This window comes from Malaclemys terrapin, chromosome 2 (assembly GCF_027887155.1).
Source record: "Malaclemys terrapin pileata isolate rMalTer1 chromosome 2, rMalTer1.hap1, whole genome shotgun sequence".
Classification (NCBI taxonomy): Eukaryota; Metazoa; Chordata; order Testudines; family Emydidae; genus Malaclemys; species Malaclemys terrapin.
In genome coordinates, this window is record NC_071506.1 from 87,294,737 (window position 1) to 87,312,785 (window position 18,049).

General features: G+C 40.8%; 1 protein-coding gene across 1 annotated transcript in view; it reads left to right on the plus strand.

Annotated features, from left to right (window-relative positions):
- RAB12 (RAB12, member RAS oncogene family) overlaps positions 1 to 13,711 on the plus strand; it is a 39,363-nt gene extending 25,652 nt beyond the window's left edge. Inside the window, exons 3-6 of the mRNA XM_054017790.1 lie at positions 6,507 to 6,645; positions 7,151 to 7,240; positions 10,013 to 10,117; positions 11,598 to 13,711. Coding sequence (XP_053873765.1) covers positions 6,507 to 6,645; positions 7,151 to 7,240; positions 10,013 to 10,117; positions 11,598 to 11,711 — 448 coding nt within the window. The 3' untranslated portion in view covers positions 11,712 to 13,711. The remainder of the gene's footprint in view (positions 1 to 6,506; positions 6,646 to 7,150; positions 7,241 to 10,012; positions 10,118 to 11,597) is intronic.
- Positions 13,712 to 18,049: the final 4,338 nt, after the last annotated feature.

Below are 18,049 nucleotides of genomic sequence, written 5' to 3' on the forward strand. Positions count from 1 at the left end.
ACCGCAGTGCCTCCTGCTGGTTGTCCGGGAATTAGCTTTTTCCAGCCTTGGAGTGCCTCCTGCTGGCCAGTTTCTCCCTACTAGTACCTGCTTCCTTGTCTCCACCACCTCTGGCCCTGTGTCCCTCCCAGACCCCAGTGCCCCTTACCTTGGGTTGCTGCCCCACAGCAGTGCTCCCACACTCTGGGTCTCCTCTCCCAGGGAAACCCCCTTCTCCTATGCCCACCTTGCCTCAGTGACTACTGCCAGTCGTCATCTAGCCCCCTTTCTCTGGGGCAAACTGCAGTCTGTAATGGCCATTTATCATTGGCAAGGGGGTTGGACTTGCTGCCTTTCTAGCCCAGCTGTCTCCCTACTGCCCCAGTACCTCCTTAGGCCTTCCTGCCAGGCCTCAGCATGGGAGGTAGCCAGGCCTGAGCTCCCCAGCTCAGCCTGCCCCTTCCCCAGCACTGCCGAAGGTACCCTGTCTCTCCCAGGCAGCTGGGTCCTTCTCACTCGGCTCCTTGCTCACAGCCCTCTTATCAGGGCCAGCCAGCCTCCCTCAGCTGCTCTCATTCCTTTTATCCCAAGAGCGGGGTAACCGCCCTGCTACAAAAGTATAGGATAAAAGCACAGAAAAGACCAGATTTCACAGTCTGTGATGCGTTTTTCATGGCCATGAATTTGGTAGGGCCTTACTGATAGAACATTACAACATACAGAAAATAATCTCTCCACCTGGCATTTGGGATCCCTCAGCATTTTGAAATAAGCTCTTTTGAACTTGAGATGTAGGGGACAATATTCTAAATTTATTGCTTCTTCAGGTTACATGAATTCTATTTTTATACAGTCTCACTTGTAGTAAGTGGGGAGAGCCCTGTTAATAGAAAACTTGGTAGATTTTTTTCATTAAGGGAACTGCAGAAATCCAGCACACTTTTGAAATCTGAATATCACTGAGCTCCATCATTTGCATGTAAACTTATTCAAAGTGCTATTACAGAGTAATTGTGTAACTGTGTTTCTCTTCCACTATACATGTTTTTCCTGCATGTGAATGGGTTCCCACCAATACTTCAGAAGCACCCCTGGTGAAACTTCCCTTTCTTTATGCTCAAATTATTAAACCTCTTTAGTGCTGTACATTATTAGACAGTCAAGTGAATACATTAGTTCACTTGTTTCTGTGCAGGGATGAGGGACACTAAAGGAAAAGGAGGAAAGAATTCTTTTGCAGCATGCTTTAGAGACAGTACCTACGGATATGTTACGAATGAACGTTCCATTTAGTTTTGCTATACAGAGAAATAATGCTAGTTTTGAGTATAATTCCCTGCAAAATTAATAGATGTGGACATCGTTAGTTTCCTTCTCCTTTGTTGATATTTTAATATTGGCGTCAAATTTTGGCACTTGCATTCTTGCTAATTCATGGTACAATAACTGAAAATAGGACCAAAATTCAACAAATAATTAAATCACACAGTTTTTGAGTTTTATTTTTTTTAAGCCTGATTCAGCAAGGAACTTACTTACATGGCTAACTTTAAACATATGGAACTATTTATGTGCTTAAAGTTAGATGTGTGTAAATACCTTGTTGATTCTGGGCCTTGGCACAGAATTGTGTTTGTGTTCCATCAGAGTGCTAATTTTTAGAATAACTGTTTCTCAGGGCTTTAGGGTTTTACTATTTCCACACTATATAACCTCCTTCCTTCCTCTTCCCATCATTTTAGCTCTTTGGAGCTTGGGCTTTTCTTTTAGGAGGAGGGGCTTATATTTATACGGTTGTTCTGGATCACCTTTCATTTAACTCTTGAATTTATTGAATTGAGGGATTGATAGAGCAGGAACTCAGTGTTCAATTAAGTGCCTTTTGAGATAGCTAGAAGAGAACATGCAACTACTTGGGTTAAGCGATTCAGAGTAGTTGTTCTACAGGCTATGATTTAAAGAAACCCAGAATATGTATTTTTAAAACCACTCAAGTCTAGCAGGACAGTGTTCTGCCACAAATACCATATCTTAACTGAGCAGAAAATCTTATCTTTTGACAGTTACTGTCAGCCACCAGCTCTAACCATATAGTAACAATAATATTTCTCTATAGCATTCCTGCCTTCCCACCTCTATCATGTCTGGCATTCAATGTGATGGAACTAAAGGGATTCCTGTGATGGGTTGGATCACAGAAACCCCCTTGGGGCTGCCAACTGATGTGCCAAGACTACTTCTGCCCCTGCTTTCCCTGCCAGCTTGGGAATCCAGCACCCTGACTTGTTGAACCAGACACGCCAGTCTGCTCCAACACAGATCCAGGGTCTGAACCATGTGCCCCAAAGCTGCAGACTTAACTGAAAGCAACTTAAGAAGTGTTCCTGTCTTTAACACTCAGATGCCCAACTCCCAATGGGGTCCAAACCCCAAATAAATCCGTTTTACCTTGTATAAAGCTTATACAGGATAAACTCATAAATTGCTCGCCCTCTATAACACTGATAGAGAGATATGCACAGCTGTTTGCTCCCTCCCCCCAGGTATTAATACATACTCTGGGTCAATTAATAAGTAAAAAGTGATTTTATTAAATACAGAAAGTAGGATTTAAGTGGTTCCAAATAGTAACAGACAGAACAAAGTGAATTACCAAGCAAAATAAAATAAAACACGCAAGTCTATGTCTAATACAGTAATAAAACTGAATACAGATAAAAATCTCACCCTCAGAGATGTTTCAGTAAGTTTCTTTCACAGACTGGATGCCTTCCTAGTCTGGGCATAATCCTTTCCTCTGGTACAGCCCTTGTTCCAGCTCAGGTGGTAGCTAGGGGATTTCTCATGACTGCAGCCCCCTTTGTTCTGTTCCACCCACTTGTATAGCTTTGGCACAAGGCGGGAATCGTTTGTCTCCCTGGGTCTCCCACCCCCCTTCTAAATGGAAAAGCACCAGGTTAAAGATGGATTCCAGTTCAGGTGACATGATCACATGTCACTGTAAGACTTCATTATCCCCTTGCCAGCAATCTATACAGGAAGACTTACAAGTAAAACAGAGCCATCTACAGACAATTGTCCTGGTTAATGGGAGCCATCAAGATTCCAAATCACCATTAATGGCCCACACTTTGCATAATTACAATAGGCCCTCAGAGTTATATTTCATAATTCTAGTTTCAGATACAAGAGTGATACATTTATACCAGGGGTAGGCAACCTATGGCATGCATGCCGAAGGCAGCATGTGGGCATGTGAACTGATTTTCAGTGGCACTCACACTGCCGGGATCCTGGCCACCGGTCGGGGGGGGGCTCTGCATTTTAATTTTAAATGAAGTTTCTTAAACATTTTAAAAACCTTATTTACTTTACAAACAACAATAGTTCAGTTATATATTATAGACTTATAGAAAGAGATCTTCTAAAAATGTTAAAATGTATTACTGGCACACGAAACCTTAAATTAAAGTGAATAAATGAAGACTCGGCACACCACTTCTGAAAGGTTGCTGACCCCTGATTTATACAAATAGGATGACCACGCTCAGTAGATTATAAGTTTTGTAGTGATACCTTACAAGAGACCTTTTGCATGAAGCATATTTGAGTTACATTATATTCACACTCATCAACATACTTTCATAAAATCATATAGAGTGCAATGTCACAATTCCCTTGTTTATTGACATGAAATGACAGATGCAATTCTACAAGAGAGTCATTTGGAGAAGTCTCTTCATAAGCATTGAGACGATGTTTTCCATATGTGGAGATTCAACAATCTTGACTGGTATTTTAAAGTGTTTCCCATATTGAAATGTCACAGGGACTTTGCGAAAAATAAATTTGACCCCGGTATAAAGATAGGTGAACTTAACATAGAAGAAAATAAACTGTTGTAATGGTGAGTAATAGCTGTATGTAATTTCAGCTGTAGAATAGCTGTATGTAATTTCAGCTTTAATTAAAATTAGTGTCATTAGTGAAAAGAAAGCAACCAATTAAATATATAGAGGTAGTCTCATGTATCATTGGAACCAAACAGGTGATATGTTTTTGCTTCTTGCGGGGTATCAAAGTTTAGTGTGGGTAAATTTAGGTGTGGATTTTTTTTTTTTAAAATCAGAAGATAGAAATAGTAGAAGACAGAACTGATTTTTTCCCCCCTCACCATTGTATGATCGTGCCATCCTCCAGCTGCAAAATACTGGTCATGATGATCTAGCAGTTCTATTTTTTCACAATTCTTGGTATAGCCTATCTGAAGCTGAGGCTTTAGTGGACAATCATCTGCATCATGAAACTATCTGTACAGAGTTGATGCTAACTGGTATTGTGGAGTTAGAAAAGAAAGGCCAAGGATTGACTTGACTGAGCATTAATGCTGAATTACCTGTCAGCCATAGGTGTGATCCATGGAGGTTTTGGTTGAGACTGGGCAGGGGAAAGGCAGTTTTCTCTACAAATGTATGTCCTGTGAATATGCTGTGGATAAATAAAAATTACTTTCTCTGAGACAGTCAATTTGATCTTGTGAACCTGACACTTTTTGAAATACTCCAAAAAAAAAATCCATCCATGTTATTAAAAATGTTTTGCTCTCTAAGGCTTCTCATAATGAAGTCATACAATGCCTAAGTACTAAATAGAGCTGGTCAAAGATTTTCATGCTGGAAGTTGCCCTCTCCCTCCTTGGAAAATACAATTGCATCAAAATTGAAATTTTTCACAGGGGAAAATGTACCTTGTTTTCCCATGGGAAATTTCTAAATGAAGTGACATTTTATAAATTAATTTTTGTATTTCAAATTTTTTCAAAACTTCTCATGGGAAAACTAAAACCTTGCTACAAAATTAATTCAAATAAATGTTTTAAATTAAGAAACGTCTCACAAGAAGTTTTCTGTTTTTGACCAGCTCTCATACTAAACTTTAAAAAGCATCCACTAATTTTGGAGGCCCCTGTTGAAACCCCTAAACCTTGAATCCATTAGAGCATTTTGTAACCTACTTTCTAGCAACAGCACTAACAACAGTGAAAGTTCTGGGGTAAACAAGCTTCAGGCATTTTTATTAACTTGTCATGAAAAATCTGCTCTAAGCAGGCTTTTTTGGTAATATGGTTGAAAATGGCTCAGAGCAGGTTTTCATGATACGGTGAAAACACCTTGGGTCTTGACTACACAAGGACATAAACTTGCTAGAAGAAGTACAGCTGCTGGTAAATGCACCCTAATTGAAGCCCCCATCACTTTTGAGAGCCAGGCCATAGGTCTGTCCAGTTGGGCATCCTGTGGTGGGGTATTTAAACGCCACACTGGAGAGCAGGGTTTTAAGGACCAGCTTTGAGCCCAGGCAGTCCCGCCCAGACACGCCTGCGCAAGCTGGAGGCAGGGCTTTAAAAAGAGGAGTGGAGCAGCTCTGAAGGGAAAGTACTGCCCAGGAGCCCAGTGTCCAGACCTGACAACACAGACCTGTGCAAAGCTACAAAGAAGAGTCAGGTGACTGAGTGTGCAGGTCAGAGACTAGAGTGAAGTGATTTATTCTGTGAAGCTAAAGATGACTGGGGTAGGAAGTGGTCCCAAAGGGGTGGGGCGGGGCTGTGTAGTACCGAGGGGTGCTGCCCACCATTGGGCCCTGGACTGAAGCCTAATGAAAAGGGTGGACCCAAGAGGACATTACAACAAGAGCCTTCATGTACAGTGAGAGGCCAGCTGGAAAAGATGTTGCCTGTTCAAGAGCCCAGTCCCCAAGATCCCCGTGCTAAAGGGGAGGACTGGAAACCCTTGGGGTGGAAGCGCTGAAGGACGTGACTGTGTTTCAATGGGGAGACGACCTGCCAACCTCGTCCTGACCACTAGGCAGCACTGTCGGTGAATGTGCACTGTCTCCACACTCAAAATAAGTGGACACTTCAGAATTTAGAACTTGATCTTCAAGCTCACACTGTACTCAGTCATATCTGTGCCTCAGAAAGTACTACCATACATCCTCATGTTATTGGCTTACTTTTATCAATAATTTCTGCAGTTATTTTCTGCACTGGTTTTAAAAACATGGCTTAATTTTTGTGGTTGATATGAAAGCTCTTAAATCTTGTTAATCTGTGAATTGCTGCTTTTATAGTACAAAGTCCAACAGTGTTAGCTGCTTAAGCATGCATCCTTTTATTTTTTCACTCTTCCAGGAAATATTGTTTGTAATTTTTTTTCATCTGTTGATCTGTTTTCATTGGACAACTCCATTCTCAAGGACATGTAAAACTGATTCATGGGCTTGCTTTTCTCAGTGAAGTTAGTGTGGAACAAATAGGACTGATATAGAATTGCTTACTTCTTCTGATCCAGTTGTTGTTAACCCCGCTTACCTGGTGATGTCTGAAATTAGTATTCTAGAAGGAAACGAAAAATATGGAATATGCCTGTAGAATGCATGATGTGTTTTTTATTAAAATCCAGGTTAGCCTAGTCTATGCTTTGTGATCTGGTAAAATACTTCCACCAATGTTTGCTGCTACTCTTTAGGGACACAGCAGGTCAGGAGAGATTCAACAGCATTACCTCAGCTTATTACAGAAGTGCCAAGGGAATCATATTGGTGTATGATATCACCAAGAAGGAGACATTTGAGGATTTACCAAAATGGATGAAAATGATTGATAAGGTAGGCTTCAATTTCTCTAAAAATAGAAAATACAATATATGTAATGCTTTATGAAAGGGACACTATTAAATTACATTTTTACAGTGTGGTTTTGTAATAAAACCTTAGAAGATTAAAAACTTAAATTCTTTTGCTATGGATTTCCACTGCGTTCTTTTAGCAAGCATTTATTTTGTGTGCTTATTCTTATTCTTCTGCTGACTTCTGTGAACTAAAATTGCTGTCATCAGTGTTGTCAGAAATGTGCATAGATTTGGGCACCCATCTGTGCACTGGAAAATCATGCATTCTGTTTACCTTCTTTGCATTAAGGCCACAATAGTCCCTATATGGGAAACTCGGGTATATTTCTCATGCGGTATTATGGAATGCGTTTAGAAGCAGAACAGAGCTTTGATGATACAGAACTCATGCAGGTACATAAGTATTAGTTTTTACTAACAGTGTAAAAATCTTACGTTTGTGGATGTAGTTAACTAGAAATACTGTATTTTTCTGTATTCAGTATGCCTCAGAAGATGCAGAGCTTCTACTGGTTGGAAATAAGTTGGACTGTGAAGTTGACAGAGAGATTACTCGACAACAGGGAGAAAAGGTAAGAGCAGGTGGAATCAAATCATTAACATTCTTTAGTGATGGTGAAAGAAGGTGGTTGTGAGCTCATATTGGAATTGTGAAGAATGTACAGCTGTAAGTTTGGGCTGTGCTGAATCTTTTGCAAGTTTGAGATAAATCTAATGATGGTTGAAATTCCAGGCCAGGCAAGCATTGAGTGGAATCACGTTGCCCCTTGAAAGATACGTGACTCTTTGAGGGGAGAGAGGGAGAAGTTAATTAGGTAAAAAGGAGAAACCTTTTTTTCTAACCTAGTGTTTGATTAAAAACAACAGTTGTACTGCCTTTGCTATAAACAAGTACCTACAGCAGGGACGCTGCTTTGATGTTGCATCTATGATACTACTCTCCTTCATACCCTTAGAGTTATAGAAGACATACAGTGTTTTAAGCATACATTATTTTACCAAAATCTGTTTTTAAGCTTATACCAGGTATTACAGAACATACCCAGGTATGTTTCTTTAATGTAAGGAATGTCATCTTGCCCTAAAGAAACAGAGGAAATTAGAAGGTACTAACTTGGGCTGGATCCTCAGAACCCCAAAGTAGCATGAAGTGTTGGAGAAATCAGCTGAAGATTCCCCTCACATCCTCAGCTGGTGTAGAACTGACTATAGGCTGCCCTTTCCATTCCCTCGCAGAAGGGGAGGGAGGGAGGTTGTGGCACCTTGTGCTCAGGGCCAGCAAATGACCTCTGGGGGCTTGTTACAGCTAGTGTAGGTTAAAGCATCCATTAAACTGCTCTAACTTATATGAGGGACCAGAGTAGCTCCTGACTGTCCCGAGATTAGTGAAGCACAAAATTGGCTTTAAGCGACTTCTGTACGGAGCACAGCTTGGGCTAGACTCGAGAATTGGCTCCTTGTCTGGATCATGACATACCTATGATTGAGTCAAAGTAATCTTGATCCATTTCTTCGTCACTGGCATGACGTCTCCAGGAATCTTAAACTCCAAAAAGGAAGAGCATTTTCTTCTGTAAAAAGAAGTATAGGTGAATGCACCTAGTTTCCACTGTAATAATTTTCCAAGGGGGACTTATCCATTGCTGGACTTCTGTTTAGGTTCAATCTGCTATTTCATCCTCTTCCAAATTGCTCCTGATCACTTCAAGCTGTGAGAAAACCAGACCATGAAATCAATCCCTGGCATCTCTTCCAGTAGGTTACTATCCAGGAGACTAACCATATGTACCCACAATGCTCAGGGTGTGTAAGGTTGGTTTTCTATGGAAGAGAATCGTTTGAATGTCTCCTGAAATTCTAGAGACATCAGACCAACCTGGGAAGATTTTGGAATGTGAAGACAGCTTTTCAAAATCCAGGCTTTGACAATGCACAAAATAAAGATTATGTATCCTGTCATGCTATCCGTGTGTTGGAAATGAGCACAGAGGTGCTGCTGAAAGCTGATGTACTGTTGACATTGGCTCTCCGTATTTGTTAATGAGGGGGAGGCAAGAGTTCTTGTTATAAGATGTAAAGTATTGTCATGGCATGACTTCTGGAGGATACTGTGGACAGAGCACTGGAGGGGGAGAGATTTCTAAAACAGACTGCAGTAATCTTAGGGGAAATACAAATAAATACTAGCTGATAGCTGTTTGATTTAAAAAAACAAAAACAAAAAACCAGTTTTGTCTTGTGTTTTTACTTGATAAACTCCTCTTCTGATATTCTGGAATTATTTAGGGGCTAAGTATGTAAGTGCATGATGTGAAAACATAAAGGGACATGTGAATAATTTATCCTTTGGAAGAAGTTAAATATGTACCCAAATATTGTCTGAAAATTTGGTGTATTAATGCAGCAGACCATAAGTGCTGCTTAGCTCAAGGCACTAAGATTGAAAACCTCTTTGTAGTTCATTACCAACTTATATAAAAACAAAGTAAAAAGGGTACTCTTAACTGAGCATCTTCTAACTGCAATTTTGAAAATGCTTTTTCTTGTGTTTGAACCTAAGTGTGTGTGTGTGTGTTTTCTATATGGATGTGTCATAGAATAAGAATTGATAGGCATGGTGTTCAGGTGAGATGATATTAAAGTTCTGGTGTATGGAGTCCCTGAGAGCTTTGCATTTTTCCTTTTGAATTTCTTAGAGCTGAGTGGAGGTATTCCACTTCAAAGAGGATTTTGCTATTTCCAAATCTGATTTCATTCCAATTCAGAACAAATTCCCACAATTTTGAAATCCTCCATGGAATGAGATGGTACCATAGCCCAGGGTTAAGTCTGCCTGGCAAGCTGTTCCAAAGCCATGGAGCATATATGCTTGCATTAATCCTGGCATTTTCTAGTGCTGCTAGTTACTCATTTTCAAGAGCATCAACTTCATCTAAAAGCAAATGAAAAGAAATAAAACAAACAAACATAAATATATGAACTGAACTGTTCTCTGTATGAGCTGTGTATTCAGCACACTAAGTGTCACATTTTTGTATGTCTGGTTTCATGGTTGAGCTAACATTTATCATTTCATTATTTGGTTTTCAGTTATTTCTTGATTTCGTTTTGACATGTTAAACTAACGGAATGTATTAAAGACAGCTTAAATTTTTACACACTGATTACACTCTTCAAAACAGAATGGGAAGAGAAAAAATATCTTGCAGAACTGAAGTTGACACAAATGGATCTAATGTGACACTAGATTCAGTTTTGCTCATGTTTTGTCAAGTACAGTTTTTCTTTTAATCTCTTAAAAAAAAAATCTAGCTTCATGTAGTTACTTTATTTATTTCCATCAGTTTGCACAGCAAATAACTGGGATGCGGTTCTGTGAAGCAAGTGCCAAGGATAATTTTAATGTGGATGAAATATTTCTGAAACTTGTAGATGACATCCTGAAAAAGGTAATATGTATGTACTGTGGAGATGGGGACTATATTTAACTACTGCTGGTACCAGTATTTGTTCAGAGCACATAATGGCAAGTAAAATTTTGACTTAGTTTGGAGGTACCAGTATGCAGCTTGAGAACCATCTGCTATCCTTCAGCTCTTCAGTAGCAGCTAAACACTGCACGGTGGTTGAAATTTTTGTGTATTCTTCTCTGCACGGTAACTTCATTTTAGACCATAGTTCAGTAGCTGACTGCATTTGCCTGCTTCCATTTGTTGCCATACGTTAATTGAGACTGATTTGGGGAATTGACTTAGACAAAGCAGAAATAAATGTTCATCCTTAAATTGAAATGAGAGATAAGAACTACAAAGGGCTGGAAAAACAAGTAGTCGGCAACTTATATGTCAACTAGCGAAAGAGAATCATCCCTGGTATGTTTGCAGACCAGAGCTTCTGTCTACAGCATAGTCGAGAGGCTAGAGCATCAGAGCAGAGAATAGAGACCCCGTCTTCTGTTTACCCCGGCTTCAATATAGGATAGTCTTTCCTTATCTATACAATGGCTATAACTGTTATCCACCTTCGGAAAGGGCTGTACAATCCTGGCTGAGTTGTGTTATGTAAGTGAGTATTATTAGTATCAGTGTAAATCATGGTGAGCTATATTTCAAAAAATTATGGTCACCTGATAGAAATGTTACTTTTTGTATTTTCAGATGCCCTAAAACAATGCAAGTGTTTAGTCTTTCTCTATGGAGAGAGCCTCATTTGTGTTAAACTATTCTTAAAGTCTGAACCACTATGTTAACACTAGAAGGCAACAACTTCATTTTATGTATATTACTTATTAGTGTACCTCTTTAAACTACAGGATTATTTGTGATCTTGAATCTTATCCATGCAATCTGCCATACACAGATCCTTATAGGTGGTCTACAATACTACTTGGCACTTCTGAAAGAGCTATAGAAAAATTAATCCATACCCCAAGAGGTAGGCAAGTATTATCCCCATTTTACAGATATGGAAGCCAGGACACAGAGAAGACTGAATGATTTGTCCAAGGCCACCTAAATTTGAGGCAAAATTAGGAATTTCGCAGATTTAATTTGATCTCCCAGCATTATGTTTAATTCAATAAATTGCACATACTTCACATAGATAACGCTTCTGGAATATTAAAAACTTTAAAATACATTCTCTATAATTGACAAACTGGCTACATGAAAACTCCCCGAATTAAGTATATTTCCTTCATAACATATGAATTGTTCCATGCTTCTATTTGTCAACATAGCAATACTGTATTTTTAACACTGATTTGTAACTTTTTTTTTCTATTTGAAAGTGGTAATTGAAATATTTTGATGTTGGGGTCCTTATGTTAATATTTTAGCTGAGCATTCGTTCTGCAGCTTTTCTTTTCAATTGAAATAAACTAAAAAGTTCAGTGCAGGTAATCATTTATAGACTTTTTTTTTTTTTAAGATGCCTCTGGATATTATGAGGAATGAGTTGTCCAACAGTATACTGTCCCTGCAACCAGAGCCAGAAATCCCACCTGAACTGCCTCCGCCAAGACCACATGTCCGTTGCTGTTGACTTGTTGCTTCATACAGAGTGGGAGAGAGAAGACAGTGTCTGCACTACAATCATTTGGCAGTTTCGTGTTGCACTTTGTTTTTCAAGTCAGAACTACACACTTATTTGTAAATATGCAAATATGCAATCCTGTGTAAGATTCAGTTGCAACAGTTAAATATTGCCCCTCTTCCCCAAAACGGTATATTTCATTCATCACTGTAGTGTTATAAATATTGTACAGTATATGGAAACTGCCACACTCCAAGTCTAGGAGGAGGAGAAATTAAATCTATACTTATTCTTGACATAAATATTGTAATAGTCCTTGTTATTATAAACAGGCAAGCAGAAGCTCTTCTTGTATGAAGATAAGTATATGGTGCTTTGCTAACTATTTTAAAGATGAATTTTTTTAAAACTGAAAACTTTATGTACAAAGCTTCCATAACCGTCATTGTTTCCTTTAATATATTCAGATGATTTTTTTTTTTTTTTTAGGGAGTGGGGTGGAACTGTAGCATCTTCAGCTGACTAGATCTACAGCAATGCTACTTGTAATTTCCAGCAATCTGTCTTATTATTTATTATGTTTAATAGTAGACCATTGCTTTGTGTATTAAGACATCACATTTGGTGCAATTCTAAGGGTGCAGTGTCAACTCACACATTTAATTTTCTGCTTAAACATAAGCTAGGTTGCAAGAAAAGTGGAGATGTATTTTGAATTCTAAAAGATGGTATGAAAAGCAATGCTGCTGTCCTAGACAAATTCTTTTTAAAAGGAATTTAATACATTTTCCTGTGTTGAGGGAATATATATGTGTATTTGTCTGAACATCTAGGTGGGTGGGAGGGGTTTATGGAAAACCATGTTTTTTCCCCTAATGGTGGAAATTATTTCCATCAAGCATATACTGTGTTAGGTTTTTGTCTGATAATGACTTTGTGAACTATATCTTTGGTATATCTTTTATTACAATGCACTGTTTAGTTTAGTCGTGGTAAATCAGTAGTTACATATTCGAATAACTTGGTGTGTCCTGAATGTTGTGGTATTGAAAAGCATTGTGGTCTTTCTAAACTAATGAAATGCAAATAAAATTTTGTATTTATGAATGACAGCAGAGCTGCACCTGTTATTAGAATGGCAAATATACCTGATGGTGGACAAAAGGTAAAATCAGTGTTATAGAACAGTTTTTAAAAAAAAATTCCTTATAAAGATCTGATTCTCAGCCTTTACATTTATTTTTCAAGATAGGAAAAACAAGGCGCATTAATAGCTTGCCTTGAATACTGCACTATTGGGATGATCTAGTCAAATTAGTATTCTGTCATGGCATGTGACTGCTTTTCGTGACATCTTGGGAGGCAGTAGCAAAACTATTTATGACCCATGGGGACACAATTGTAAACCAGTCTTTTGCAAAATATAGCTTATCGCTACTTTTTTTTATTCTCTGGTGTCTGAAATATCTTACCAATTTTGCCATTGTTCCACCCTAAACATTTACATAGACATAATAATGTATACCCCGGACTTCTCTGGTTTCTCGTGAGTTTTCTGGAAGGAACAAAGCATTCAAAATAATTGGTGGTAATTTATACTTTGCCCAAAGGATTTTAGAGCTGTAGGGCTGCTGAATAAGTTATTACATTCTGCACACAGTACTGTGCAGGGAACACATCTTTGGCACATACAGTTTCAACTAACAAACTAAGGAAGCCTGGTTGAAAATTGTACTTATGTCTTCTGCCACCTTGTGCCTAAATGGTTAGCTGTTTTTACATAGTGAACTCGTGGTTTATTCTAATACTAACAGATGAAATCCACCATTTTCTAGCATTTGTGGGATTTCTGAAAGTACTGTGGGCAATAGCAAGGAAGGGAAGGTAATGGAAAAATAAGTTTTAACTTGACAACAATTATTTCAGCTGACTTGTTTTTACCTGTATTTAGAAATTTGTTGTGAATTTTTTCTGCAATTTTTGAATTTAATAAAAATTAAGAAAACTGACTTAGTTAATTTTTTTTTATCGTGTAATTATGTACTATTGTTTCTTTATGTAATGGAGGCATTTGAATACAGGGCTGTCCCAGTTGTGACCTTTGAGGGTAACTGTAATAACTTTCATTTATTAATTGAAAATGTTTCCTGAGCCTTTGACTGTGATTTTTAAATAGTCTGCATTAACCTGATGGTTACAGGGAGGACAGAAAGGACACTGCCTCCTACCACTTCCTCTGTAGCTTTAGGAACAGCTCTGTGAGTCAGGAGCCCTCTAAGCCAGCGTTTTTCAAAGTTTGGGTTGCGACCCAGTACGGGGTCACAGCATGTCAGGCACTGGGTCGCTCTGGTCAGCACCGCCAACCAGGACATTAAAAGTCCCATTGGCAGTGCTGCCCAGCTAAGGCAGGCTAGTGCCTACCTGTTCTGACACCGCGCTGCGCCCTGGAAGCAGCCAGCAGCGGATCCAGCTTCTAGGCAGGGGGGCCACGGGGCTCCATGCGCTGCCCCTGCTCTTAGCACTGGCAGGAACGTAGTGCCTTCAGGTGAGAGTCGCGCGAAGATGCTTGTGCGCCTCCGCCTAGGAGCCAGACCTGCTGCTGGCCGCTTCCGGGGCACAGCGCTATCCTTGGCGCCAAGACAGGCGGGAAGCCTGCCACTGACCGGGAGCTGCTGGAGGTAAGTCCGTACCCCAACCCCACGCCCCTGCCCCAGCCCTGAACCCCTCCCCTGAAACCTGGAGCCCTTCCCACACCCCAAACCCCTCATCCCCAGCTCCATTGGGTCGCGGGCATCAATAATTTTCTTCATCTAGGTCCCCAGAAAAAAAGTTTGAAAACCACTGCTCTAAGCAGCTGCTGTCCCTTCCCTGCTCTAGCTTCTCAGTAGATCCTCTGCTGGCTGGCTGTTGCACTGGACAGGAGGGAGAACAGAATTGATGGGAGCGTAACTGGTTCTGTCTAAGCCTAGCTGAGCACCTAAGAAAGGACTGCTCCCCTCCACTACACAACTACCTGGGTATCCTGAGTGGAGGAGGGAGAAGAGAAGCTGGGAACCAGCTACATGTCCCTGATCCTCTCCTTCAGATCCCCCACTGGTTAGAGCAGTTGTCATTTGCATCAGCTGATTCATTTCTCTAGGAACCATGCACCAGCCTTGACTAATTGGGGTCATAGCACACATTGCCATTTCTGCTCTCCTCAGACACCTCTCCACCCCAGTATGTTCTCTGCACTAGGTGCTGCAGGGAGGAGAGGCAAGGCAGCCAGTTATGCTAGCTCCTTTAGCCACTGGGGATTCCTCCATGTTGGAGGAATCAACTAGTGCAAAGGCAGCAGAACCCTACCCAGGAGTGCCACAAAAGAGTGGAACAGGGCAGAGAATCTGCCCCAAAGTAATTATGGCCCCTTGACCTCTTTGCAATAATGGGTTAAATCTTGGGTCCATTGAAATAAATGGGTATTTTGCTACCAACTTCAGTGGAGCTAGGATTTTGTCTAACATGTTCTACCTTCAGATTGAATCGAATGCTACTGTTCTAATAGCATTGTAAATCTCACATCTGTGATAACTGAAAAGCATGTTCTGAGGTAGATGCAACATTTCGTTGCATTTACTATAATGGACTTAGAAATTAGTTGCCTAGTAGGTGGTACTCAGCCTCTGGCTTATGAATACATAATTTCTTTATATCTAGATGGGAGGAGAGTCCTGAATCTGGAAAGGCGGTCCTGAAATTTCTTTGTTGACACAAGGGTTATGGTTTGGAAAAGGTTCACAGGCCTATCAGATCTCTAGTGACAATCACAGCTATGCTGTCTAGACACAGACTCTGTTCTATTAAGAACATAAGAACCGCCATACTGAGTCAGACCAAAGCCACTTGCAGCTCATGAGCCTCAGTCTGAGTATCACTGCCTTAAGCCATGCCCTCACTACCACTTATGTCGCTCAGGGGCGTGAAGAAAACACCACCCTGAGTGACAAGTTTTGCTGGCATAACTGGTAGTGTGCTCAGTGCTATATCGGTGGGAGAGTTTCTCCCGCCAACATAGTTACTGCCGCTCATTGGGGGTGGTTTAATTGTCGATGGAAGAGCTCTCTCCTGTCAGAATAGAGCAGCTATATAGGAGATCTTGCAGTGGCATATCTTCATCAGTACAGCTGTGCCACTGTAAGCTCTCTAATGTAGACATAGCCTTCGAGTCTGCGGACCACAGGGTGAAAACCACCAGGTTTAGTGCAAGTAGTTTAGTACATATTGTAAGGGACCAGTCCAGATAGACCCGTTAACACCTCTGTAGTACATAGGACAAAAAGAAAGGGTTGTTGGTGGGATACAAATTGTTGTAATCCAGTGTCTCTGTTCAGTCCATGGATTTTTGGTGTATAGCAGAGTAATGAATTTAAGCTCCTCTCAAGTCACAGGGCAAAAAGAGGTAACAAGCTACTGTACCTTGAATGGTCCCTTACAATGTGTGCTAACTACTTATGCTGTTCCACCTTGCATTTTACTGTGACACTGGGAATTCCTTTCCCAGGCCTGAAGAAGAGCTGTGTGTGGCTGGAAAGCTTCTCTGTCACCAACTGACGTTGGTCCAGTAAAACATATATTGTGTCACCCACCTTGTCTCCCTAACATGGCAATAAGCAGTTTGCAGTGGTAGGCAAAGAGTTTGATATTTATCTTCAGTAAATCAATTCCCAGGCTCACCAAATCAAACACGAAAGGAGGATGTTATCTTAACGGATGGTATTTCCTCCCTCAAATACAGAGATGTGGGGGTGGGGAAGTGGAAAGCTAATGTGGTACATATCTGCACCTCCTCTCTCTTTCCCTGACCTGCCTGCCCTCCTTCTCAACCCCAAATGCATCAAGCAGAGTTCAGGAAGGAAATCAACTCATTTGGAGGAGTGCAGAGAATACTGAGAGCAAGTCTATACTACAAAATTAAAGCAACTTAAGTTACATCGACATACCGCCACTGCAGTAATTTAATCGGTTTTACACGTACACACTACGTTCCTTGTGTCGGCAGTCTATGTCCTCACCAGGAGCGCTTGCACCGATTTAACTGCCAGCGTGGGACATTGTGGGACTGTTTCTGAAAAGCAGCAACTGTCAATGTAAGCAACGGAGTGTCTACCCTGACACTACATCAACCTAACTACTTGTGGAAGTGGCATTATTAAGGCAGTGTAGTGGGCAAGTTGCATCGGTGGGAGCTACATTTTAGTGCAGACACTTAGGTTGACATACGGCAGTTTATGTTGACCTAACTCTAATGTAGATCAGGCCTGAGTTTAGACTAGGAACAGGAATCTGTTCAGATGTTCCTTGCACTCCAGCCTCCTCCCCCTGGAAAAAGTGGGGCCATTGCAGATCCTCCTGCTCTAGCAGATCTTATGGTATATGGAAAGGCAGAGGGACTAGCTGAAAGGTCTGTGATTCTGGCATCAAGAGCTAGCAGTATTGTCCCACCAGACAACAGATACAGATTTTGTTAGGTGGGTTAATCCCTGGATTCCAGGACACTTGGTCTGACTAATTAAAACTCCTTGCCCAAATCAGGGTTGCAAATTGGAGGATGGGCCTAAGTATGGGAATCATTCAAAAAGGAATAAAGAATAAGACAGAATATCTTATTGCCCTTATATAAATCCATGGTACACCCACATCTTGAATACTGCGTACAGATGTGGTGTCCTCGTCTCAAAAAAGATATACTGGCATTAGAAAAGGTTCAGAGAAGGGCAACTAAAATGATTAGGAGTTTGGAATGGGTCCCATATGAGGAGAGATTAAAGAGGCTAGGACTTTTCAGCTTGGAAAAGAGGAGACTAAGGGGGGATATGATAGAACTAGGGGCCACCAAATGAAATTAGTGGGCATCAGGTTTAAAACAAATAAAAGGAAGTTCAAGTGATTGTTCATGTCCATTCCAAGCAGGTGTGTGCGCGCCGCCAGAAGATTTTCCCTTAGCAGCGTCTATAAGGTCGGCCTGGGTACCCCCTGGAGTGGCGCCTCCATGGCACCCAATATAGGGGCCAGCCGACCCTCCGCCCCCTCAGTTCCTTCTTACTGCCAGTGACAGCTGGCTGGAACTTTGCTGTGCTCTTGCAGCAAGCCTAGCTGTCTCAGTTCATGTATATAATTCTGATTCTCATAGTTTTATAGTTAGTGATAGTTGTAAGTTAGCTAGCTGTTGGGGGGTTCCCCCCACCCAAATCAAACCCTGTCCCCTCCTGGGGCATGCCCAGGTCCCCAGGGTTTAAACTCTGTGTGGTCTGCGGGAAGTTTATACCAAAGAGTGACCCGCACTCTTCCTGCTTGAGGTGCCTCGGAGA